A 27,949-nucleotide genomic window follows, 5' to 3' on the forward strand; every position below is an offset into this window, starting at 1 on the left:
ATGACTGGAAGGTATTCCTCCCGTCAGCGAGATAAGATCAGCTGGAGGAAACAGGAAGTTGTCAGAGGTGAGGATTAACCTTTTCCTCTGACGACCCTGGTTCAACTCCCGGCTCATGACAATAACTTCCTACCGGGGAAGGAAGTTATCATTTTAGAGTCAAAACAAACCTGGAACATGAGCAAACAGCTGAACATCATGTCATTCTTCTCCTCTCCAAAGCAGGAAAAACTGAGATGTTGACATCTGTCTGCTTCTACCCATAAACCCTTGTGTTTGGGGTCGTTTCCTGCCGTTGGTTTGGATTACATTTGTACTCGTAACAATCTGACTGACTCAGTTTAAATGTTTTTGCTTCTAACTGGACAGAAAAACACCACACAATGGATATGTCCTGCATGCTTTATCTGCAGAACGGGGCTAATGAAAAACAAACAAGGAAATAGTTAAAGAAGCAATATTTAATATATTTTTGGCCACTTGGGGGCAGCAGAACAAACTGTAAACACAACACTGACATATAATCACTCTTAAAAGTTGTAATGAACGTAGATTTATACGCACGGCCATAAAGAGTGCTGCAGGTCCTAAAAACCCAGACATGAGTCAGCATTTCTTGCGCTTCCAGTTCCATCGTCAGGAAGTGGATATGTTTTCATAAAGTGTTTTTGATAAGATGTCGGAAATAAGGTCTTTAACCTTTTGTTCTACAATATAAAATAGGTCAGTAAACACCCCTCTGGAGAATTTAGAAGCTTTTACGTGTCTCACTAGAACGCTAGTCCTCCTGTAGCTTAGTGGTGGTGATGTGAAGTCATGTGACCGTGTTGTAGTTCTTTATAGCCTAACGTCAGCTTTTAAACTTCTGATATACTATATGCACGCTTCAAAAATCATAAAAGTGGTGTTAATTAGTGAAGATTATTGTGTAAGTATCATAAACATTTGTTTACCACTGAGATTATTTTCTTCAATAATCCAAAATCCAATTGAAAAAAACAAAACATTGGCTTTTTGTCAACGGGAACCAGTGATGCTAACTTCCTGTTTGACTAAAAAAATACCTCAATAGCTCAAAGACGCTAAAAATTCAAAGTTGAGCTGCAGTCGGGTGATAATTCTCTGTTTTGCTGCTACGATTTGTGAAGCTTTGAAAAACTTAAGTGGCTCCTCTTCACATCCCTCACCTGCTTTTAGTTCACAGTTTATCTACCTGTTTGACGTCATGTGGTCCAGGTGATTACGTAGGATCAGGAGTGTTTCTTCACTCTCCTGCATCTCACCTTTCCCTCCGTTCCCCTTCACAGGCACCGAGGCCAGCTGTGAGAACGAGGGCGAAGTCCTCCACATCCCCAACATCACCGACAACCCCTGCATCACCTGTGTGTGTCTGGTAAGAACAAACCTGTTTTTCACTTCCTGTTCTGTTCCCTGTTCGTTTCTCTGCACCTCAACGTGTAACTGCAGCCTCAGCGTTTCCACTCCGTGCTGATAGGATGGAAACGACCTCTTTTAGAGCTGATAGTGATATTTGTAAAAGCTGATTATTGAGCTTTGTGTTGCGCTTCTTATCGGGAGGTTGTGAAAGATATTTCACCCTGTGAGAGGACTTTGAAATGTAGGTTTTTTAGGTGAGACGTATGGATTGTTTGATTTTCATGATACATTTTGTAAGCAGTTGTTTTAAGTGTTTGAAAAAGATTTTCACTACGATGATAATGGGCTTAAAAAGGGCTTATCTATACGATGCACCTTTGAAATGGGTAGAAAATGTTGACTGGCTCATGAAGTTGTTTTTTTTAACAGCTCAGTGATTTGCGGAAAAGCACTTTTTAAGGATTTACAACAAAACTTTTAGTGAAACATGAAGTGGGGATTGTTTGTTTTAACAGACGGCCTGTCGTCACGCTGTCTCGGCAGCTAAAACCAGCCTACAAAACGTTAGGGGACGACTCTTTCCTGGAACATGTGCTCTTTGACCCCTGACCTCGGCCTCCATTACTGCTGTAGATTCTTTGTTTTCGGGGATGAGAATTGACCAACAAGGCTTTTCTGTGTCACTTTATAGACACGGCTGATAGAGAAGTCTAGGTTTCAGTTTACTCTGCAGGAAGCACACGGTGTGAACTTGAGGGCTGCATGTTATCTGCACCATCTGCACCATCAGTATATATACTTTACAGACTGAACAATACTTCTGATAAAATGATCTGCACCTTGTCCACTTGTTTCTGATTGGCTGACAAGTTAAAACATACTTCTATCTTCAGTGATTAGTCTGATCCTCTGTGCTGTATCAAACTGTCAAAGACTTATTTGAAATTTTTGTGGCGATCACAAAAAAAACAAATAAGTTGATTGACACGATAACTCAATATTATAATTTATCATCTTTCAGTGGAATCATGTCGGGAGTATTAAATTCACAAAGGAGAATCCGAAAATAAGGGATTACCGTGTGGTTATTTAATAATAATACATTTATTTATTGATTTACCAGAAAACACACGCTCGAGATATTAAATTACCTCTATCTGGATAGAAGAGTTTGGCCATACAAGTCCTAATTATATCAAAATATTTGGGGGAATTGTGAATAAAATGATGCCAAAGTCCTCGAATATGCCAAATTCTGATTTTGATTCTTCATTTCCACTTCTGAAGCCTTTAAACTGGCCGTTAAAGATGATATGGTATATGATCTATAATATATATATATTATATAATATCTTATATAATAAAATAATGGAACTGGTGCAGAAACAAAAGTCCATTTTTCGCTTCCTCTTTGAATATTGTTTTCATTAGTTTGGACTCTAAATGTCACCTTGTTCATGCACACTTTAAACATATACTCATTCATGGCAAACACAACTTCCGATACCCAAACCGCGGCTCCTGATTGGCTGCTGTGAGCCCCCCCCTCTCGGCCTGCAGTCTGACTGAGCCGTCCTCTGTGTTATCAGGCAGACATCAGCCAAAGCCCTGCTGAATGCTATCAGTCATCAGCAGGCAATGGCCGGCCTTTCATCTCTACTTTAACCCCCCCTACACACACACACACACACACACACACACACACACACACCCTACACACACACACACACACTCTCATAAACTTACATACGTTCAGGCCTCAACCTTTATTGAATTTGGCCTTTGTTTATCTCCTAAAAGCGTTTTAAACTCCAGATGCATGGCTTTTATTTCCGCATCAGTCAGCTATCAGCTCGTAATTCTAATTCTCCTCGGTCACCACGTCTGCCTATTAAATCTTCAATATTCTCTTTAAGTCAAATACTATATAACAAATTATGACATCACACAAATGTCTCTGTTCCTGCGTTCATTTGACATACATAGCAAGATTTAATTCTGCATTTTACACACATTTTACCTGTGATTACTAATTTATTTGTTGAAATATGAGGTGAAGCTTTGTATTGTTGGAGATCACTGCATTGCATAGTAAAAAAAACAGCTGAAAATCAAATTAATAATGCAAAAAATAAGAAAAAAGTTGAGTTTTAGAAGCGTTTTTAGCTGTAGAAACATCTCAAAGTTTGACGGTTTACTTTTAATAACATTATTATTTCCCCCTATGGAGTATTTTTTCTCGGTACATTCTGATCTGTCCTCGCCATCGCTCTGGTGAACAGTTTCCTCTCGCTGCAAGAGGAAACGTTTTGATGCTTGGCAACATAACATCCAGTTTAAACCAGACCTTTCTGCAAAAAGAACGTCATATTTTTCAGCGGCCACACTTCCACTTCCCTCATCCCCCCAAAAGACCGACTCTCCGGGTCTCAGGGGGTCTTTAGGGGGTTGAGGAGCCACCGGGTCTCCAGTGTCACTCATACATGGAGGTTTAGGGTCGGGGGGGGTTTGGCTCTCCAGTTGGTCCAGAGTACCTGCTAATGGCTCTGTGGGTAGACACACACACACACACACACACACACACACACACACACACACACACACACACACACACACCACACACACAGACACATACAGAAGGGCCATTGTGAGGCCGGGCGCTGTAATGGGGCCAGGAGTGGATGTGGCTGACAGACTGACTGACAGGCGGGTCGCCATGGCGATCCTTTATCTCGCATGGAGTCGGCCCATCTCCGTCACGCTCTTCATCGCCCCTCGTCTATCTGTCTGTTCATCTCCGTGTCTTTTTTCCACTCTCTCGTCATCTCTTCCTCCCCGCGCTCTCCTTCTTTCTTTTTTTTTTTTTTACTCCGTCACTTGTTGTCGTTCAGATTTTTTTACCTAAAAAACTGTAAATGTCGGCTGTTTTTTGGCCTCTTAGCATCATGTGGGAAAGAATACGAGACGTCTGTTAGCAGAGTAGGAAGAGGTGGAGTAGCAGCTGTATTATACTGAGGACATCCTGCAGTAGCTGACTAAACTCTGGCAATGAACATATTAAACATGTTGGTAACAATAAGGACGTCACAGACTATGACTCTGTTCAAAAACAAACACAGGACTTTCACCCAGGAGACTGCTGTTTGTGTCCCATGTGAACGTCAACGTTGATATATTTGTACTCTCTTTTTTACATAATTTACGCACTTAAAGGTACAGCGTGTAGCATTAAGGGGCATCTATGGGCAGAAATGGAACATAATATTATTAAGTATGTTTTCTTCAGTGTATAATCACCTGAAATATAAGAATTGTTGTGTTTTTGTTACCTTAGAAAGAGATATTTATATCTATATTACCATAGTGGTTACCCATTTTTCTACAGAAACCCAGAATGGACAAAGCAAACACTGGTCAGCGTAGTTTTCCTACACGCTTGGCACACAGGAGAAGTTTCAGTTGGTTGCGATCTCCTACTTCACCACTAGATGTCGCCATATCTTACACAATGCACCTGTAACTAATGCCAGTTATGTAACAAACACAATCTAACTCAGTAGTTTTGTTGTAAGTAAACCTACATTGGAAGTTTATTTTGAAAAGACACCACTAGCAGAGACGGATACGTCGTCTTTCCAAAGAATGAGGATTAGTTTTCCAATAAATTATAAATTACAAATCTGTTATTTAGTATTTTAGTTTTAATTGCCGTGAGCACAAAAGGAAAAAAATAACTCACCTACCCACAAAAAGACATTTAATCTGCTGATCATCCTGCTGTGATTTAATATTATATTATATAATAATTTAATCAGTTTATTATTATCAGAACATTTCCTACATTACAAGCAGCACCCAGCAGTGAGGGGGTCAAAGGTCAGGGGTCACAGCAGCCCGTTAATCGATCGAACAAACATTCCAGATGCACGGAGGAGTTTTACACTCAGTAGCCCAGATCGATCAGACAGAAAGGTCAAAGGTCGTTTCCTCTCTGCGTCTCAACTCAAACAGTAGCTGATCAATACAGGAGAGACAATGTTTACCTGATAACCACCGGATAACGCTGAGGCAACACCAGCTCGACTCTTTATAGAACATGCTGAATATCAGACGTAAAACTTTATTCATGTTTAAGGTTTCAATTGTATTTCAAAATAAAAGCAAAATTCAGATAAAATGTACAGCAAAAAATAAATAGACTGAAGTACAAACGGATGATTCTTCTCCATAACTCCCTTCTTCCAGTCTTTGCCTTTCTTTCTCGTTTGTCTCACCTATCTTCTGCAAACTGAGTGGAAGGAAGTGAGGACTAAATAAGAGATGAAAAGAGTGTCTGATTGGTCCAGAGGTTAGAATAAAAAGCCTCAATGAACTAACTTGGCAATATAGTAAAATAATTAAAACATTTTTGTAGTCTCCGTGCCAGAAAAGTCTTTCAGAGAGAAACAAAAACAACATTTTGTGTTTTGCAGAGAGTTGGAGAAAAACTAGATTTTAACTTTTTGGATTTCATCAGCATATTTATCAGCAAAAAGAGAATTGATTCATCATCATTTATCAAAAGAAATACAATGGATATTTACACCATTGTGACCTGAACTCACTTTATTCAGAACTTTTTCATTCCTCAGTCCTTCATTGTCTGTCTATTAAATAAAGTGAGTTCAAGTGTTCAGGATTTCTGACTCTCTTGTCGTAAACACTCTCTAGCGTGTGAAATCTTTAAATGAATATGTTTTTTATTTGAAATTAAAATCATTGACTGAATTATTAATAATGAAAATAATCTTTAGCTGCAGTCCTAAAATGAATATCCTGTCTTGATATTGGGACCACTTACATGTCAAAACAAAATATTCTTGATAGGTTTCATGATGTTTTTGTATCTTTTTATATTGAATAATGTAATTCATATTTTACCATGGAAAGTAATTTATCAGTGAGAGGAAACAACTTACTTTTTTTTTTTATCTCAAAAAGACGTCTGCATCACTGTCACATCAGAGGTCACTGAGGTACGATTGGCTGTTTCTTTGCTGTACAGACAAACTTTGTTCTTGAAGTTTTCAAAAAATACCATTTTGAGCAGCCTGAATTTTGGGGAAATATGTAACATGATGCATTGAGTCCCCTTTAATGAGACCTGCAACACTCTGATACAGAATATAGTGTATTAAAAGTGTGGAATACATTTTTTTAATAACCTTAAAGCTTCTTAAGAATTTAATAAATATAATTTTTTCGTGCTAAATTGTATTTTTTAATGTTCCTCCAAACTTTATGTGCAGCCATCCTGCTCAGAATAAAGGTTATGTGTGATTTGTCGTCTCTCCTCCGGCAGAAAAAGACGCCTCGTTTAAACTGTTTTTTTGGGGGAACCGGTTCCCCGTCGGCGTCTCCCCTCCACCCGTCTCCTCCCTAAGCTACTGTGGCTCCTGCTCTCTGGCGGGGGGTCGCGACCTGTTTGTTTTGGAGGAAGGGTGAAAGGTTGAAGGTCACGGTGGCGGATCGGGAGGGGGGGCCGATGTCCGAGGGGCTTAAGTGGGCCTTTAAGTCGAGAGCTGCTCTCCTGCGCTGACAGACCCGGCTGATCTCTCCATCCGTCACCAGGACAGAGAATGAAACGTTATTACACTGGAGAGAAAGATGGAAAAACAAAGTGTGAAAGAGTTCAGAGGATATTGGTAATAATTATGTCGCTGCAGGTTGTTAAATTTAGATTCAAAATGGAAAAATAGGGAGAAATTATAACAACCAGAGAAAGAAAGAGTGATGGATCATGGGAAAAAAGGAGAAAGGAGTTGAGTGATGATGAGGAGGAGAAGTAGCGAGGAAGAAAACGATGAGGAGAAATAGTGAACACTGTCGCCCCCTAGTGGCAGAATATCAAACTGTCACACAAACGAAAGCTTTTTCTTTTATCAATTCAAGAAAAAGAAAAGATCATTTAATGATAATTAAAAGTTAAGGGACCAAGATTTCTATTTCTTTCAGTCTTCAAATTATCAGTTTAGTCTCAAAGTTGTGTCTCTGCTTTAAATAATAATAATAATAATTCATTAAAACATGACAAACATTCATACACCAATAAAGAACATCAGTAAAACCCTTTCATATCAATAACATGCAACTATTTTATTTTAAAAATAACAAACATGTTGATGCTCAAATTTAACCAATCCCAAATCTCAGAACCTAAAGGAACATTTTATCCACATTATTAATTAAACCTCTGTGATTTTAGTTCACAGTGAACTTAGAAATATTTAAGATTTCCTCTTATCTTTTAAGCATTTGCTGGAGGTTTATGGACCCTAAAAAGATGAATTCCTGCTCATTTAAATTGACAATATAACTGCAGATATATGATGACTTTGCTGAACATGTTCTCACCCGAAAAAGAAAAAAACATTCTTTTAAAGCAGAAAACAAGACTTTAAAAGCTGCTGTGAGGCTGAACTCTGTGTATTTGACATCGACCTTCACTAAACAAGTTAGAAATGATTGAATTGTACTTATTGAATTTAAAAAAAATCTGATTTTAAGACTATTATTGACTGAAACCTTTTGTCTACGTGATGTTCAGAGACTCGACAGCTTTATGTTATGCTTTAGTTAAAATAAATAAATCAAAACACACAGAATCTGGAGTTCGGAAGTCTCAAAGAAATATAACAAAGTTTAAATCTTTGTATCTTCATACAGTAGCATGTTTGCACACAAACACAAGGATCACACACACACTTTCCCTCTCACTGACACACACACACATGCATTCCAATGCATCATCCCACTGTGTGTGTGTGTGTGTGTGTGTGTGTGTGTGTGTGTGTGTGTGTGTGTGTGTGTTGGGGGGGTCATCACCCTCGGCGACAGACGGTCGTCCAGTCGACCAGCCTTGGTGCCGCGGTGGTATGTCGAGTGTTTATAAGGCGTGGTGACCCACTGTGACCTTTGACCCCGAGACAAGAAGGGTGAGAGTGAGGAGGAGGGGAGGGGGGTGACATGGGGGGGGTCACATGTTCAAGCAGCACTTTGTGCTAATGGATAACAGGAGTAGGAGAGTAAAGGACGTGACCTTGGCCACCGCGTCGCCCTCGTTAAAGGAGAGTTCTGCCGTTTTGTTTTTGTCTTCGTTTAATACAGATCTCGTGTTCTGAGCGTCACAGCTGACCATTTAGTGAACAATGCTGCTGCTCTGTTCTACGGACTTTAATGTATTTTTTCCTCCTGTGCCAGACAGTTAAGTTGGTTTATATTAATTTCAGTAAGTCAGAAGACTCGCCAACCTCGCCTCAGTTGTGTAAATCTGACGTCAAAGTGTTATGGCATTGAATCTTTGTTACATCTTAATGAGGTAATAAAGCAGATCAATTTGCATTAGTGCAGGAGACATTTGTGCCTGTTATTATTTTTATTTTAGTTTGTTTAAACTTTCTTCTCAAGTGTTAAAAACTCTTCCTTTAAACAATTCTATTTAAGAGATCCAGTATACAAGACTATATTTAAGAAGTGGACGTAGTCTTCATGATGTCATTCATTGTGGACTGATGTGTTCAAGCCTCGAGTTTGGCGTTTTGGTCGTCCCCATCTTGGCTTTTTGCAACCAGTAAAGTGAAGTGACCATATATGGACTGAGGAGGAGTGACGTAGAGACGCCGTATACGTCTCTGGTGTCGACCTGTCAATCAGTGTGTAGCCCCGCCCTAAAGCATCCCCTGCTTTATGGTCTGTTTGACTCTAAATGGAGCATCATTTACTAAATGAACATCATGCTGTATTGAAGAAGACTTGAAACTAGAGATTGAGACCATAAACTCATGTTTACAATGTTTACTGAGGGAATAAATCAAGAGAGAAGTAGAGTCATTTTCTCATAGACTTCTATACAACCAGAGGAGTCGCCCCCTGCTGGACAGGAGAGAGAATGCAGCTTTAAGGCACTTCCACATCGGTTTCCTTCGGCCTGGTTTCAGCTTCTTTCAGAGCTGTGCTGTTTATTTGACCAGAGTCTCACCTCTGTGGTCTGGACCCCCCACCTCCTTTATTTATAAAGTGAGAGAGATGGATACCGGTGCTGTGGTCAGGCGATCCTGTGGCCGGTGAAGAGGTCTAATAAGGTTGGACAAATAACATATGGACTGAGAATAGCTTGATGCAACCTCTCCCACTGTAAAGCCAGATTAACATTTCCCCGAATATTGACTCAGGCTCGTGTTCACACGGAAAGTTTCCAGTAGATTTCTTGGTGAAGCTGCATAAGGAGATTTTATTTTTTTCCTCTGTCCTTTATCTAATTTATTTTCCCCTGCTGGTTATTTAAACGTCCTCCCTCCTCCTCCGTCATGACATCATCCGTCCTCAGTGTGGTTGGGGTTTTAGTTGGAGCTATATTAAAACCACCCCCGATTTATTTTTACGCCCCTGCTTTGATCCGTCCACGTTGGAGCCGCCTGCCGCAGTGCCACGGGGCCACGGGACCCGCCAGCCTCCACTTTATAAACCCACACAGTGTGTAAGATAAAACACACACACACACACACACACACACACACACACACACACACACACACACACACACACACACACACACACACACACACACACACACACACAGCATGTGGATAGAATCAGCAATAAAAAGGCTGGGTGTGAAAGTGGAGTGGATTAAACAAGTGCAGTCCCACGATGCAGCTTAGTGCGGCGTTTTCTGGAGGTGACGGGACGGAGCGTTGACTTGGTGTGAAAATTCACAGCTGAAACTGTGAAGACTGACTCACTTTATAACTTCAGAGACTCAAGCCTGCAGACTTCTAACCTGTGATGAAGTATTATATCGGAGCCCAGAGGTGGTTTGAAGGTTAAAACTATTGTCGTGAAAACATAACAATTTTAGTTTCGCTGATTTTTTGGGCCAGAAAGAATGTCACAGAGTGAGTGATGAAGTTACAACTATTGCTCTTTCAAAGTGAAAAGAGAGCTTCAGGGAGAATGTATTTCTTTGTAGTCCAACAGGAAGTTACATCACTGATTCCGGCCACAAAAGTCCAACAGGAATCTATCCAGAAAATAATCTTTGTGTCAAACAAACGTTTATGATACTGTTCTTTAAAATAATCTTCACACATGAACACGACTTTTATGATTCATGAAGCGTGAAAGTAAAAAGATACACAGGCTATAAAGGAACTCCACCACGGTCACATGACTTCACGTCTCCACCACTAAGCTAAAGGAGGACTAGTGTTCTAGTGAGGACGTTCAGTCTTCTCATTTTTATTAATTTGTAAGACGTGCAATTTTATATCGTAGAACAAAACGTTAAAATCTCTTCTTCTCCTTATTACAGATATCTTAACAAAAACACTTTGAAAAAATCCTAAACAGGAAGTGCAAAAATGCTGACTCTGGGTTTAAGGACTCATTCCTGCAGCTTTCAATATGCCTGACAACGTTTCAGGTGATGACATCTTTGCAGTTAATCATCTCATTCTCTTCCTCAATACAAAGTATGCTATTCTTCCCCTAAAAAGCTTGAGCCCGAAAGTCTCATTGGAGAAATTTAGGGGGAGCTCTGAAATATCGCAATTCTTTGTGCTACTGTTCTTTTGTTTTCTGTTAAAAAAAGTTTACACAGTTTAATGCATTAGTTATAAGAGCAGAAAGAGAGAGTTATGGTTATAGAAAATATTCAGGGATTACAAAAGCAATCTTTTCCTCTTGTCATAAACTTCAACTGAAAGCTACAAGAAGCACTTTAAAAATCATGTGAGTCAAACTAAAACACAAAAAAAATTCTCCATTTATAGAAAAGAAGATAATAGTGTAAAAATTTTTTTTTCTCTTTGTCTAATATGTATAAGAGTGGATTTTTATTAAAAGTAAAAGGAAGTAGAATTGAAGAATTTGCAGTGAAATGAAAATAGAAAAAAAAGTGTGTTTGTTAAAAAATTACTTAAAATAGATAAAATGGATAAATAAAATGGATAAAGTAAAACCAAAATAAAATAAAGAATAAATAAATAAAAGAAACATATTTCAAATAATAAAAATAAAAATAAAAAATATATACATTTTAAGTAATATATATTTTTAAATAATATATATATATTTTCAATAAAATAAAATAAAATTTCCAATGAAATGAAAATAGAAAAAAGAGTGTGTTGTTAAAAAATTACTTAAAATAGATAAAATGGATAAATAAAATGGATAAATAAAATAAATAAATATTTATTTATTATTTTTAAATAAAATAAAATATATATTTTTTAAATAAAATAAAATATATAAAATAAAATATATAAAATAAAATATATAAAATAATAAAAAATAAAGTATATAGGGGAGAAATTCACACTTACAGAGAATACCTAGCAAGCTAATCAAGCACATCTAATCCAAAACAGGTTACTGCTTGCAATGAAATGAAAATAGAAGAAAAGAGTGTGTTGTTAAAAAATGACTTATATACTAATCGACTCTCTCTCCCTTTCTCCTCTTCACCTCCCATGTTCTCTCTCTCTCTCTCTCTCTCTCTCTCTCTCTCTCTCTCTGTGTGCTTCAGGAGGGAAGGCGGACTGTAAACAGGAGAAATGTCCGCTGGTCTCTGAGGACTGTGCTCTGGTGGTGAAACAGACCGGAGCCTGCTGCGAGAGGTGTAAAGGTAAGACAGACAGACAGTCAGACAGACAGACAGACAGACAGACAGACAGACAGACAGACAGACAGACAGACAGACAGACAGTCTTACAGACAGAGAGTTTATTACTCTTACTGCCCTCTGATTCTCCAAACTGAACTCGGGGGAGGAAATTAACTTTTTAGTTTTTTTCCACCATAATATTGAAATAAACCAGCAGCGATGATAATAACGACCCCTGGATGGTTTATTACTCAACTACAGTACCTGCAGCTGCTCTGCACTAACAGGAGGCTGCAATAATAACACAAAAGGGACAAAAACATAGAGATGCTAACCAGAGCCTCTACACACACACACACACACACACACACACACACACACACACACACACACACACACACACACACACACACACACACACACACACACACACTGAAGGGGTTCACCGTCGGGTTTACAGGCCCAAACAGAAATAGAGTTGCTTTTATGAGCCAGAAACTCCTCAGTGTACCTTCATCTCTTCATCTCCTCACATATAAGCTTGACTCACTCTTCTACATGCAGGTTTATATATTTGTTTGTTCTTCTGAGAAGTAACCACGGCGATATATTAAAAATTACACCTAGTCACCTCTGAGGATTTTCAGTGAAGTTTGAAGAGATTTTGAAAGATGTTTGTTGATCAAGCAGCACCTCATTTTAAGTTTTAAACATAGACTGTAGAGAAGAAGTGGACGTTTAGTCCTCAAGACGTCACCCATTAGTGTGTGGTCTGTTTTGAAGCCTGGAGTTTGGTATTTTGGCCGTCGCCATCTTGGTTTTTGGATATTTTTCCAGTTATTTCCATTAGAAAATCTAGCCGTCTCATAAAACTTGCTTGGCTTGTCTAATCCATCGCTGCTAACATTTTGCATTTGCCTAAAATTATGTAACTTTGAAAAAAAAAATGATCCTGATTATTGGTGGTTCTTTAAATATCTTTTTAATGACACAATACTTTCAAAATTGCAACCAAAGAAGCTTTTTTAAACTGCAACTTGTTGTGAAAATGTTTTTTTTGTCACGACACGATAACAAATATTAAGAAATAATCGTTTCAAACACTTATCATAACAATGTGGGCCTTTCTGCAGCAACAACAAGCACTTTTCGTACATGTTCATTGATGATGGATGGATCTATTTTAAAAGTTCTTGTCCCCATTAGTCACTTAGACACAAAAACATGGCAAAATCTATATATAAATATTTTAAAAATATCTAAATTACCCTCCAAACAATCTTTACTTTGGAGGATATTCTTTGCTCTTTCTGTACTATAGAAGAACACACACACACACACACACACACACACACACACACACACACACACACCTAGCCCTCAGCAGAGGCGTAACCTTTTGTTTGTGGTTCGGCGTTATTTTTTACTTTTTTTACGACGTGCCACTTCATTAGTTGGAAACAAACTCAACTTGGGGACATGGAAAACCCCCTCGTCGCCACGACAACCCGTGTTAGTTTTCTATTGTGCGGTCAACTTGTGGCCGCTGTGACAAATATTAAGAACCCCTCTGTGTCGTTTTGCTTTGGGAAAAACTCCCCGACTCCTAAATGTCATAACGCTGTTTTTTTATCACTTTCATGAAATCATACACACAGTTTTAAGAGACCGGAGCACTTTATTGGGAGCAATTTATTTTTTAAAACTGCCTTTATTAACCAGTTAATGTTGTGTGAGTTATACTTGGCTTGAAGTATACTCAAAATTAATAATAAAAAAGATTTATATTATATAAATATTTTAAACCCTGCCTGTAAAGAATTACAACATAATAACATCCAAAATTGTACATTTAGGGTTTAGTTTTCACTTTTGTTGATTTTGTGAGATCTGGCTTTTGGCTTTGGTGGAGGTGGAGGTCTGCTTTCTCTGAGTAACCTTCTAGTTTTTGTTTTTTTCCCACTTTCTTTTTTATTTTTAAACAACAAAAACAGAACAAAAAGAAAATAAAATTAAAATTAAAATACATTAAAAATGAAAAAATTAAATAAAATAAAAAAATATATATATATATAATAATAAAATAATAAAATCAAATACATTTATAAAATTTATAAAAAAATAAAATAAAAATAAAAAAAAAAAATAAAAATAAAATAAATAAACTATATAGGGGAGAAATTCACGATTACATAGAATGCCTAGCAAGCTAATCAAGCACATCTACTCCAATACAGGTTATTGCTGGCCATTCATAACCAATATTTGTAATAAGGGGGAACCAATTGTATTTAAACTCATCCAAGGTTCCTTGAAATACATTGGCTAACCTTTCATAGGGAAGAATTAATAATCATTTATCATACCACATTGACAGCGAAGGTGGACCTACATCTAACCTTCTAGTTTTAATAAGTCGTCAGTATTTTTATTGAATCTCATTTATGTGTTCTGTGGGATCCCATCAGATCGTTTATTTTTCGTGTCTCTGAGATGCCGTATACGTCCTCCTCTGCAGTGATACAGTATCTGAAGGTTTTGGTTCCCACTGAGGAAAGCAGATCAATGGTCGTGATCAGGTTTCACCGTATGGAAAGTTAAGCATTGATCTGAGGCCACTTACTGTAAACGGGGTGAAATGAATAGGCTTTTCATTTAGTGCTGAGTGGACGGATCGGTGGTCTGGAGTTACTGGACAGCTCCTTTACATTCATACAGAGCTGTGTGGACTTGGACTTGGACTTGAGTCTGACTTAAAGCTAGGTTTGGTAATCTTGAGAAACCAGCAAGAAGTTTACCAACCTCAGCTTTAAGTCCATAATGAGGACTTAATATGGACTTTACATTCTGCTTATTATGTTTGTAATAAAATGCATATTTGGAAAACAAATGTTAATGACCACATCTCTCTCTCTCTTTCTCTCTCTCTCTCTCCCTCTGTCTCTCTCTCAGGCTGCATGTTGGATGGGCGATCTTATAACAGCTCAGTAACCTGGACCAGCTGCATCAAACCCTGCATAACCAGACGCTGTCAGGTGTGTAGGTGTGTGTGTGTGTGTGTGTGTGTGTGTGTGTGTGTGTGTGTGTGTGTGTGTGTGTGTGTGTGTGTGTGTGTGTGTGTGTGTGTGTGTGTGTGTGTGTGTGTGTGTGTGTGTCAGATGATGAGAGTTGAGGCGATGCAGACAGGGTTGTGTCAGCTCAGACGTCACGTAACAACTCAAACATGCTGCTGTCAGAGGACGGTAGAGATACAGGCGAAGGGAGAATAAAGGTACCGAAGGAAAGGAAGGAAGGAAGTAGGAACTAAAGGCAAAGGGGAAGGAAAGAGTCAGGGAAGTAAGGAACAAACAGATATTGAAGGAAGGAAAGGAGGAAGCATATTAGGGGACATGATAGAAAAGGGGAAGAAGAATAAATGATAAATGGAAGAGAAGAAATAGCCAAGAAATAAATATATATGAGTGATAAGAGTTAAAGAAACAGTGAAAAGAGGAATGCATTGAACAAACAAAAGAGGCAAGAAACTTCAAGATACATCAAGGAGCAGTAGGAAAAATGGAAGAGAGGAATAAGGAGAAATAAAAGAGAGACGGAGGAACAAAATGAGGAGGAAAATGGACGGAAGGAAGCCAAGAACGGGACAGAAAACATGGAGGAAGGACGAAACAAAAGTCACTTTAACAACAGTCAAAAGAAAAACTTTCCAAATGTAAAAAGTAAAGAAATAAGAAATGATTCCCTGTTGGTTGTGACAGGAAGGTGTCATCACCGAGGTCGACGTTCAGTGTGTCGTCCACTGCAAGAACCCAAAAATCCACCCAAAGAAGTGCTGCCCCACCTGCCCCAGTGAGTACCCACTCTCTCCATGTTGTCAAATAATTATATGTAGAATTGTTGTGTTTTTATTTTAAAAAATCTTTGAAAGCTTATAGATTTCGAAGAAAATAAAATACAGCGTTTAACGTTTTTAAATGACAGGTGACCTCGGAAGAAGGTATTTTGGATTAAACAGGTTATAAATCACTTCTCCTTTATTATTTATTTTACTGATGAGAGTAAAAGTGTTTCAGTGACATTTAAGATAAAATAACAGACAAATAATTTAGAAATATGAAATAAATTAAAGACACTGATAAAGATCATTGTCAGTTGCAACGTGTTGCCCATTTAAATGCATGTTGCAAAGGTAAATAAAGGAATTTTAACATTACACAAACCCCAAAATGTGCTTTGGAATATTATTGCATTTTAGTGTTTTATTGTTATTTTTATTAATAGATCTTTCTTATTTTTTATATTTTTTCTTCTTTTGTTGAAGTTTTTTAAATAAGCTTGTAGAGAGGTTTTACATCACCTGCACATGTATCTTATTTCTATTTTATTTCTATTTCATATTTTTTCCTTATATAAAAATGTGCAAATAAAACCAATGAAATGAGCCTTTCACAACAATGAAATAAAAAAAACTGACAGAAAGTGACATGAAACATTTTGCATTCACTGTGTGTAAAGTTTAAAGAATTCAGTTTGTTCACGTTACCGTTTTTGTAAAACATAGAATATTTTCAAGTCTTTATTATAACTCGCTCTGAATTCGAGCCTCCTCTTCAGTGAGGAGACAGAAGATGTGAGGGAAGGAGAACTAAATAAAAAACACAAAGTGAGTGATGAGTCTGAAACGTCTTCTCTCCTCCTGCAGGTTGCATCTTTGAGGGTCGTCTGTACAAAGAGAGGGAAGAGTTCAGTCCTGAGGGGAAACCCTGCATCAAGTGCACCTGCACTGTGAGTACATGCACACACACACACACACACACACACACACACACACACACACACACACACACACACACACACACACACACACACACACACACACACACACACACACACACACTTGTGTTTACAGTGTGACCAGTGTATGAGGGTTTGCGAGCGAGACTTCTGTCCTCTCAATAAGTTATTTTTTGGAGTCTCTTGGGAGTCACAAACTTCTGGTTAGATCAACATTCTCCTCCTAACTTTTCTCCCTCCCTCCTCTCCCCTTTCTCCCCCCTCCCCCATTAGACAAACAAACCCTAGACGTGCATCCATAAACACTTTACAGCATTAATGTTCTTGCACCTAGTTGGGGCGTTCTGTAGGCCTGTTAACACATAAACACACAGACAGAGGTGTGACAGTTTGGCCTGCTGACACAGAAACATTGTGCATAAACTCACTTGTGTGCAGAAATTTATTTTTCTTTGAAATAAAATATTTTAGTGCATGCACATTAAACCTGACAAACTGATATATGTGTGTGTATTTAAATGCACACTGACATTTTATCCAGGGATTCAAGGTGAAATATTATGTTAAAGTCTTCATGTTTCACATAAAACCAGAAAGATCATGCAAAGACCTGGCTGCAGAAGTTTCAAAATAAACAAACAGCTGCACTTTTAAGTTAAATTCATGCATGTGGAGTCTCTTATTTTGGTTGATAATAAGATTTCCACCAAACAAGCTTTACAAATATTTACAAAGAAATCAAACATAACTTGCATTATTAGCAAAGAAAGGCTCCTATATGACGGCAAATACATTTCCTCCAGGGAAAAGCATTATTAAATATTGTTTTGTTGTTGTTTCAGGGAGGACGGACTCTCTGCATGAAGGAGGTGTGTCCTGTCCTCTCATGCCCCGCCCACCTCAGCCACACCCTGTCTGGACAGTGTTGTCCTCGATGTCTCGGTAAAGACCAGTAACCGTCTCTGTGACCTTTAACCTTTGTGGTGAGGTTGATGTGAACCCTCCACTGCAGTCGTAACTGTAATATTATAAGAGGATGTTTAATGTTTAGCACTGGTGGAGTTGTAGTTTCTTGTTTCCTGAATTTTTATAAATTACACAAAATAAGTTTTCTAATCTTTGACTCTGTCCTCCTCCTCCTCCTCCTCCTCCTCCCTCCTCCTCCTCCTCCTCCTCCTCCTCCGTCAGGTCAGAGGAAGGTGTTTGATCTGTCTTTAGGCAGCTGTCTGTTCCACAGCGAAGTCTACGAGAACGGCACGTCCTTCATACACGACAACTGCACCACCTGCACCTGCAAGGTAACCTGTCCTCCACCACCATCACATCTTCAAAGACCCTGTGTTTATTTTCTATATTTTCTATAAAGTTTACTACTACTTATTGTATTCGTATTAGTTCGTTGCACTTATTGTATTTGTATTAGTTTGTTTCTGTACTTTTGCTCTGGTTTATGCTTTAAGATGCTTGTTTAAGAAAGGAGATGCACTTATGACTTCTGGTGACTAGTAGTTCTCTTGAATACCTATGTTGAATACACTTCCTGTAAGTCGCTTTGGATAAAAGCGTCTGCTAAATGACTGTAATGTAATGTAATGTAATGTAATGTACTACCCAACCATATTAAATGATAAAAACTCAGGTGAAAAACTAATCTGATTCTTTTTTTAAATTCTCCCAGGATTCCACGGTGGTGTGCAAGAAGCGGTGCTCTCGGGCGGGGAGTTGCCACGGCGACCAGTGCTGCGATGAGTGTCTGTCCTACGTGAAGGTGGAGGAGGTGAAGTACTGCAGAGTCCGGAACAAGATCTACAGGGTGAGAGGAGGCTGGAGGGGATGAACGGGTGAAGAGAAGGGGAAAGGAATGGACAGATGCATGAATGAAAGAATGATGGTAAAATAGATGGATGAATGATGGACAATGGTTGGGTGGATGGACAGGGTTACTATAGTAACGATTAGATGGATGGGTGATTGTGGATGGATGAACGGATTGTTTGATGTATGGATGGACAGATTGAGTAGATTGATAATGGTTGGATAAATGAAGGGATGAAGAGATGGATTAATTCATGGACAGATAAAAGTATAAAAAATGGATGGATGGATGAATGAATGATGGATGAATTGGTATACAATATGGTCAGAGAGACAGATGGATGAATCGTGGTTGGATGTCAGATGGATGGGTGAATGATGGTTGGATGACAGATAGATGGATGAATGATGGTTGGATGACAGATAGATGGATGAATGATGGTTGGATGACAGATAGATGGATGAATGATGGTTGGATGACAGATAGATGGATGAATGATGGTTGGATGACAGATAGATGGATGGAATGGTTGGATGGTTGGATGGATGACAGATAGATGGATGAATGATGGTTGGATGACAGATAGATGGATGAATGATGGTTGGATGACAGATAGATGGATGAATGATGGTTGGATGACAGATAGATGGATGAATGATGGTTGGATGACAGATAGATGGATGAATGGTGGTTGGATGACAGATAGATGGATGAATGGTGGTTGGATGACAGATAGATGGATGAAGATGGTTGGATGACAGATAGATGGATGAATGATGGATGAATGATGGATGGATGAATTTTGATTAGAAGACAGATGGATGGATGATGAATGATGGGCGAATAACAGATGGATGGACGAATAACAATTGGATGACGGATGGATGAATGATCAATGGATGGATGATTGGTGGTTTGGTGATGAAGGATGGTTTGATCACATATCAACAGATGAACAGTAGGGGAGATGTTGAACAATGGTTGGATGACAGATAAATGGATGAATAACAGTTGGATGATGGATGAAGAATGGATGGCATAAGGATGGATGAGTGATGGTTGGATGAATCCATGTCTGGATGTATTCTGATGCCGTCGTGTTTCCTCTGTCCTTCAGGAAGGAGACATGTGGTCGTCGGTTAACTGCACCCTCTGCGCCTGTGTCAAAGGAAGCATCGAGTGTCGGCCCAAACACTGTGTACCAATCAGCAGCTGCCCCTCGGTGAGTGACAGGCCCGCCGGCCAATCAGCTTACGTCCTGTTTAAATCACAGAATCAGAGTTGTTGTTTTCATCAACAGTCACCAACTCTGTCTCTCCACCTTTATCTCCTTCCTTCTCTCTGTCTCCTCTGTCCGACGCTCACACTTTACAGCCCGTGACTAACTCCATCTTCTCCACTTCACACGCGTGACGTCTCAAAGCGGCGACAATTCTCTGATTTACTGTTTCCTTCAACTTTCTCCTTTTTCTTGTGCAGTTTGATACTTGTTATTAGGATTTATGAGAGATTTATCTAAAAGCATTCATGGCAGATTTACGATAGAAGTTAGATACACGTTCCTGCAGGGGATCGTTGTCTTGTTTGAAGACACCCAGGTTTCTCCTCTACAATAAAAAGGATCTGACGAGCAGCTGAAGCGTGGCGTTGGCTGTCAAACGCTCTGGGAACTTCTGGCGAAAATAAGTCTTTTTTGCTCTGCGTTCACCTGTCGCAGAGGTCGCCCGGGGGTCGTCTGTCGGTCGGCGGGTGATGGAGTGGATTCCTCGCATACCCGCCGGCCGCTGGCGGTCACGCAGTCAAAGCCGGCGTCGGGCGAGAGTCCCAAGTTCACACGCTTCCAGCGGTTCCAACAAGCCCTCACCTGTTGTTTGTGGTCAGAGCAGGAGGCCTGCTGGGTGATGTAGGTGGTCTGTCTCCGGAGGAAAGACAAAAGATTCTGCTGATTTAGTGTCTGAAGAAAAACATTTCACAGGCCTGTTTTTATAAATCAGATCGTTCTCACATTAAGGGAAGCATCACTTCGCATTTTATATAGTCAAACGCTGTTTAAGTGCTTGGGGGATTAGGTTTTTGTTGGCAATTAGGAATACACTTTCATTTTTACAAACATGTAACAGCTGCAGTTTAATTTTGAGTTTCTGTAAAGATGACGAAGCGAGAGAACAGGATGGAATGTTGGAATCGCTATATCGATGTTTCATTTTAAGCATTAAATAATTTTCTTTACCTTTTCTGCAAGTTCCTGTTTTCATATGTTTATACTTTTTACTTCTTACACTTATTTTTTAATTTCACTAGTAAATTGTTTTCACGGTAAATAAGTTGAACATCACTTCTCCTTAAAGGAACAGTGTGTAGAATTGTAGAGAGATCTATTTGCAGAAATTGAATATTATATTACTATAAGTATGTTTTCTTTAGTGTATAATCACTTTAAAATAAGAATCGTTGTGTTTTCGTTACCTTAGAATGAGAACATTTATTTCTACATGCGTCCTCTTCCCTTTTATCCCCTTTAAAAAAAACTTTTCAGGGATGAATTCTCCTCTTTTTTTTCGATGTGAGGGTCCGAGGCTGGAGGACGTCGTATGTTGTACAGCTTCTAAAGCCCTCTGAGGCAAAATTTGAGATTTATCATATAGAGCCATATAAATAAAATTGTATTAAAATTGCAATCTGATGTAAAATATTCATGAAGACATTTTTGGTGGCATCTAGACGCACTCACCTGTCAGCCATTGAACGAATACTTCACCCACTAAATGATCATGTGTGTATTATTTATTCACCCTGTGTTACCTTCCTTTGTTCTCCTACGCCTCCACGGTGAACTAAGAATCAAAACACCTGGGAAAAGTCTTGATAAAGGAAGTAAAAATGTACTTTATATAATTTATATCATACGCCTTTACAAGTCAAAAACTGGACAATTTTACCTGCGTTGATGTCGTATAATACAAACTCACACACACATACCTGTCCCAAGTTATCACACACACACACACACACACACACACACACACACACACACACACACACACACACACACACACACACACTCCCATGCTGTCATCCTGCGGTCAGCGGCAGGTCGACAGAGTGTGTGCGTCCTCTTTGGAGACAGTGTGTCTCCGAACAGCCTTTTGTCTGTGTGACGTTTGAGTGACAGCAAAGAAGAGGTTCCCTATATTTAGGCCCCTGAAAACCAATCTATGTCACCGTGTGTGTGTGTGTGTGTGTGTGTGTGTGTGTGTGTGTGTGTGTGTGTGTGTGTGTGTGTGTGTTGTGTGTGTGTCAGAGAAAGAGAGTGTGTGTGTCGTCAGTTTGTCAAAAGGCAGCCCTCTTCAAAGAGAGAGATTGCCCTTTGTACAGAGGTTAGGACTCTGGAGTTTGTATTGAGTGTAGAGAGAACGTCTGTGTGTGATGACAGACGAGTGGTGTGTGTGTGTGTGTGTGTGTGTGTGTGTGTGTGTGTGTGTGTGTGTGTGTGTGTGTGGGTGTGTGTCTGACAGGAAAAAAGAGTGTGTGTTTGTGCGAATGAAGGGCTTCCCTGAGGCAACAAAAACCAAGTGTGTGAAAGAGTCCTCTGATCTGCACTTCTGATGGAAGTTGAAACATACTGTACACACACACACACACACACACACACACACACACACACACACACACACACACACACACACACACACACACAGTTTGTGTAACAGTTTCCTGTTACACACAGAGTTCAGCGGTTGAAGTTGGAGTATCGGTGTCTTTGTGGTCGTCCCGCTTTGACTCTTTCTTCCGTTTTCTATCTTTCATTTCATCTCAGTTCCACCTGTTTGAAACGACAGCATGAAAACAGAAGTGTTACCTTTGTTACACGGTGTGGAAAAAGGTTGAGTCAATTTAACCGATTGTTACCAAGGCAACAAGACTTTATAGCTCTTCACTGTCATTTTGAATTGTTGTGTTTATTCGCTGCTGGAAAAACCTGGAAAACTGTGTTTCACCTCCTGTCGCGTTCCTTTCCCGTCAGTAAATCAAACCTGGTGGAAGGAAAAATGAAGTTTAGTGTAAATCTTTTTAGTTTGAGGATCGTTTGGCTTTCAAGTAGATTCACGAACAACTTTTTGCATATTCATTTTTCCTGCATCTGAAAATTCTTAGTTATATCTTAGTTGTTTCACATAAACTGTCTTTTTTTTGCTTCCTATTTTGCTCTCTTTGCTACACACATCTCAAAATCAAACATATGAAAGTGTGGGAATCCAAACTACTGATAACATCAGATTTAAATTGCATCAACAAAACCAATGGAACTTTAAATATAAGATATCTGATATGCATGTTCTTTTTTTTACATGCTGATATCCTATGAAAGTGTTTGGCCTTGACAGGTTAATAAATATTTCAGTATTGTTTTGTTTTTTCATTTTAAAATATGCAAAAATTCCCAGATGTCATTTATATCATGATTTTAAGGACCTTTAGTTATTTCAGATCTTTTCCGTTGGATCTCTGTGTTGTTTCTCACTATCAGTCTGCATTCTGTCGATGATTTCTTTTTGCCATCTTTCCTGCATGTGTCTAATCTAACGCTGTGCGTCTGTGCCTCGTTTCTTGCAGAATAAGATCCTGAACAGGACCGGCTGCTGTCCGGTTTGCACTGAAAGTGAGTAAGTCCTTCTCAACCCTCCAGCTTCCTGTTTTCCAGAGTATTCACACATCCTTAAATAACAAAAGGAAAGTCTTGAAAATGAGGCCCCAAAAAAGTCTGATAAAATATCTTGAATATATTCATATAATCAAAGTCAAATCTATGATTCATCTTTATTAAAGGCAGTGAAAACAAATCTCATCCTCTGTAGCTTCAGCTAGTCCAGACGGTGGTTTTGCTCTCGGGTCATTTCACTTTAGTTTTTGGCAGAAAAAAAGTCAACAGAAATGTCTGTTAATGCACCGTTTAAGGACTACAAAGAGTCCATAAACCATAGGAGTTCTTCATAACGTTGAGTTCCGTTCAGACTGGGCTGGTTCAACCACTACGATGACGAATGTGCCGCGTACCTGACCTCTCCTGGTGAAACAAAAACTTACAGTTTCCATGTGGAGTGCATCTAGACGCTTTCACCTGTCGAGCCTTTAAAGGAATACTTCACCCACTAAATTATCATTTGTATATTAATGAATCACCCTGTGTTACCTTGAATTCTTGAAAGAAAAACGTATTTCTCGCCTGCCTCGACGGAGAACTAAGAATCAAAAACCTGAAAAAAGTCTTGATGAAGTGAAGTAAACATTTCATCAATCAATCATCAAGACTTTTCTCTGATTTTTGATTCTCCGTTCCCCGTGGAGGTATGCGAGAAAAAGAGCAATTTATTCTAGTTTTCAAGGTAACATGAGGCGAGTAACTGATGAAATATTCCTTTAAAGCAAACAATGTTACACCATTGCTACATACACAGATCTACTTTTAAGTGAGTCACATAAGTGCCTCATATTTCACCATTTATCATAATTATATTTTATATTTTATTTTGTCAGTCCTTGTATTGTGTTTTTTTTGCTGGGAGACATAAATAATGTGACATTTATGTGTCCCCACTGCTGGTATTCTAAGTTCAAACGGCAGCTACTTCTTTCTGTTTCTTTTGGTCGTTCTTGCTCCATCTTCATATTTTTTCTCTTGTCCCTCCGCCCCTCTGCAGAGCCGGGTGTGTGCACGGTGTTTGGCGACCCTCACTACAACACCTTCGACGGCAGGACCTTTAACTTCCAGGGTACATGTCAGTACTTGCTGACTCGTGACTGTGGCAGCGCCCCCTCTGGAGGACCGGGAAACAACGTGAACATCAACGGCCCGGACTCCAGCTTCATGGTAAGATGGGAGTTATCAATATTCTTGCCAAACTCCATGTAAATCAACAAATAAAATAATTTAACAGAGCTCCATTTGTCTGATAGGTGTTGGTGAAGAACGACGCCCGGCGGACTCGTTCCTTCTCCTGGACTCAGTCCGTTGAGGTGAGGCTCGGGGGTTTGATCCTCGGCCTCCACCAGCACCTGACGGTCCGGAGGAACGGCACCCGCATCGCCCTGCCGTACCACGGCCCCGGGGTGCACATCGACCTGGACGGGTACCTGCTCAAACTCACCACCATCGCAGGTCAGCAACCAACACATCATGTGCAATATTAACTTTTTCAACATGATATGTTATATACCTTTTAATTTATTTTCAGAATCATTGGTATATCACTCTCAATCTCCTGCATAACAAGTGTTTTCTAATTTAGTTTCTATTAGGCACTGGTGTTAGTATTACTTCTTATACACTTTATATTATAACTTTTTTAATCTTATGTTGTTGTAATTTCCTTTTTCTATTTTAGTAGAATTTTTTTCTATCTTTACTTTACTCTTATTGCTATTCTATTTTGCACTGGTTTCATTATTACTTATTTTACACTTAATAATGATATATGTTTTATTTTTCTCTAAGATAAGATAGAACTTGATTAATCAGAGTTTCATTAAGATGCTCTGGCAAAGAAAAACAAATACACAGAAATACATTTTGATATAGATTTGGATGGAGTTGGGTAGAGAAGTAAGAAGTCTAAAGGGATGATCATGAAGTCTTTGTCTTCCTCCACCTCCTCTCCTGCAGGTCTGGAGATAACGTGGGACGGCGACAGTTTCGTGGAGGTCGTGGCCGCCCCCCACCTGCGTGGACGCCTCTGCGGCCTTTGCGGCAACTACAACGGCCACAAGCGCGACGACACCATGGGAGGCGACGGACAGTTCAAGTTCGACGTGGACGAGTTTGCCGAGTCGTGGCGGGTCGAGGGAAACGAGGTCTGCTCCCAGCAGCCACCGCCTCGCCGCCCGGCCTCCTTCCTGTGCCCCGGCAGCGTCAAGGTCAAGTTCCGCGCCCACCGGGAGTGTCAGAAGATTAAGTCGTGGGAGTTTCAGAAGTGCCACCGTGTGGTTGACTTCGCCAATTTCTACAGGTCAGAGGGCAGATTCTCACTCAGACGCTGAGCTGTAATGATAATGTCATAGAAATGGAACAGGAGTAGAAAAGACATCCCCATTCAATTCTATGTAGCAGGATGGAAAGAGCATCGGCCATTTTTTTGTTTCAGCTGGTTAGTTAGCCCGTTCCATTCTTTGCCATTTCTACTCCTATTCAATTTCTATGAATATTGCCAATAAATATTTTTAGACTTTCAATAAAAAAAGACAACATAACACCCCCCCTGTGCTCATAATGTGTATTATTTATCGCTCCTCTCTCTGTAGGTCGTGTGTGACGGACATGTGTGAGTGTCCGGTCCATAAAAACTGCTACTGTGAGTCCTTCATCGCCTACAGCCGGGCCTGCGAGAGGGAGGGAGTGCCCGTCCTCTGGAAGGCCGAGACCGCCTGTATGGGTGAGTGACGGAGCTCTTGACCTGATTACAATCAATCACATGATGGGTGACGTCACGATGACTGCGTCCACTTCTTATACACAGTCCATGGCTACATAAAGATAGTTTAAAATGACCTTGTAGCCATAAGAAGTGGACGTAGTCAGTTTTAAATCACCAATTGGTTTGTGGACTGCGGTTTTGAAGCCTCGATTTCGGTGGTTTTGCCGTCGCCATCTTGGATATCGGCCATTGCCACCATTTAGCAACCAATGAAGAGTTTTTCTGGTTACACTTGTTGTGTTCTTGCTTCTTTACAGTACGTTAAGTTTGTATGCAATCTGCCGCTACGGAGAATTAATGCAACGATCAGCGTGTTGATCATAAACGCCTTTGTGCATGCTCCTAGCTAGTCCATCAGTAATCCCATTCACATCAACATTATTCCAACTGATTGGCTGGATTTTCTCTTTTTTTTAATTTAACCTTCTCCTCCCTTCCCTTCCAGCGACCCAGTGTAAACACGGCGCCGTGTACGACACCTGCGGACCGGGCTGCACCAAAACCTGCGACAACTGGAACGAGATCGGGCCGTGCCACAAGCCCTGCGTGGCCGGCTGCCACTGCCCCGCCAACCTGGTGCTGTTCCAGGGACGCTGCATCAAACCCACAGCCTGCCCCGGCCGGTGACCCTTGTGACCCAGGTGGGAGGGAGGTCGGGGAGGGAACGGGTGAGGGGGCTAGTTTAGGTAGGAAAGGTCATACATAGTATCACAAAAAGGGGGCCAAACAAGGACGCGAAAGGGTCGACATATCAGATGCGACAAGGTACTCAGGGTCCAGATCTATCTGGCTTAAACATTACAGATACACGCTACGGTGATGGACCGAAAACACGGCGAACAGGAGGCTGATCCTCGCCAAAATAACGTGTGCTGTCGCGATACCAGTCGCCACCACCGGAGGCGCTAATTCCAGGCTTGTAGAGGAAGAACTGAACTCCCAAAAGGAAACTCGGGGACCCAATATTTGGAGATTTTTGTCTACACCTTCTGAGGAACCCGCTGCTCTGGACCCTCAGGAAACTATTTGGCCCAATGGACTCCTGCTCGAGCCAACATGGCGCCCAGATTTCTCTCAAAAACACTCTAAAGTGGGAAACTGAGCTCCTGCATTTTGGAATAAGGAGAATCTCTCTGATGCTTCGAGTCAAACTGCCCTCGTGATCTCTGTTCCATCATTTCATACTGTAAGCTAGCCAGATTTAAATGAAAGACAGACAGCTTTTATATTATAATTGTTCTAATTATTATTATTATTATTATTATTATTATTATTTGTTGTTGATGTTGTTAATTTATATATCGGTCAAATGACGTTTCGTAGCAAGAGCCAGAATCATGAACAGAATTGCGTTATAAATGATTTAAAGGGAAACAAAAGCTATTTATGTATTTGTTGTGTACTTTTGTGTTACTGTTTGAAGAGAAATGCCCAAATGTGACTCAGTTGTTGCACCATCGCAGGGAAAAAGTACTGTATGTTAATGTGCTCCGTGTACAGGTTGTTGTGGTTCGTATCAAACTGAAGGTGTTCATCCAAGCATATGTTTCACTTGACGATAATTATTTAAGACCAGCAATATAATCTTTTATCGAAGTCCATCTCTGACTGCTGTCTTTACTTTGCTCAGTGTTTGAAAATATAAGGATTTGTAGGAGAAGAGCCCAAGTTTGCTGGTTCAAATCCATAAAGGAACTGGAGACATCTGAAGGGGAAAATTGAAGGAATTCTTTATTTTAAAGAAGATTTCTCAGAAACGGAAAAAAGGGGAATAACAAAATGATGTTTAACGTTTGCCTCTTTCTTGTGAAATCCCTCCTCGACTCAACTGCTCCCAACATACAGACGTGA

The 27,949-nt window shown here is 39.8% G+C and overlaps 1 protein-coding gene across 1 annotated transcript; it reads left to right on the forward strand.

The window, feature by feature from the left end:
- bmper (BMP binding endothelial regulator) lies at positions 1–27,687 on the forward strand. The gene is made up of 17 exons (XM_054622195.1): positions 1–67; positions 1,308–1,393; positions 2,069–2,120; positions 11,945–12,043; positions 14,975–15,057; positions 15,778–15,868; positions 16,722–16,804; positions 17,656–17,755; positions 18,002–18,111; positions 18,492–18,626; positions 19,747–19,851; positions 23,244–23,289; positions 24,329–24,498; positions 24,585–24,786; positions 25,291–25,633; positions 25,926–26,056; positions 26,544–27,687. Exons 1-17 carry the CDS (start codon positions 1–3, stop codon positions 26,723–26,725), a joined length of 2,085 nt encoding a protein of 694 aa, XP_054478170.1. The 3' UTR covers positions 26,726–27,687.
- The last annotated feature ends 262 nt before the right edge of the window (positions 27,688–27,949 follow it).

Source organism: Anoplopoma fimbria, chromosome 20, assembly GCF_027596085.1.
Source record: "Anoplopoma fimbria isolate UVic2021 breed Golden Eagle Sablefish chromosome 20, Afim_UVic_2022, whole genome shotgun sequence".
NCBI lineage: Eukaryota > Metazoa > Chordata > Actinopteri > Perciformes > Anoplopomatidae > Anoplopoma > Anoplopoma fimbria.

What these genes read in the sequence shown, in the direction of transcription:
- bmper (XM_054622195.1), top strand. Translation starts at nt 1, where the DNA reads ATGACTGGAAGGTATTCCTCCCGTCAGCGAGATAAGATCAGCTGGAGG. An exon ending in TCCGGAACAAGATCTACAGG is followed by an intron (nt 18,627 to 19,746) that starts GTGAGAGGAGGC and finishes TCTGTCCTTCAG; the next exon opens with GAAGGAGACATGTGGTCGTC. An exon ending in CAATCAGCAGCTGCCCCTCG is followed by an intron (nt 19,852 to 23,243) that starts GTGAGTGACAGG and finishes CGTTTCTTGCAG; the next exon opens with AATAAGATCCTGAACAGGAC.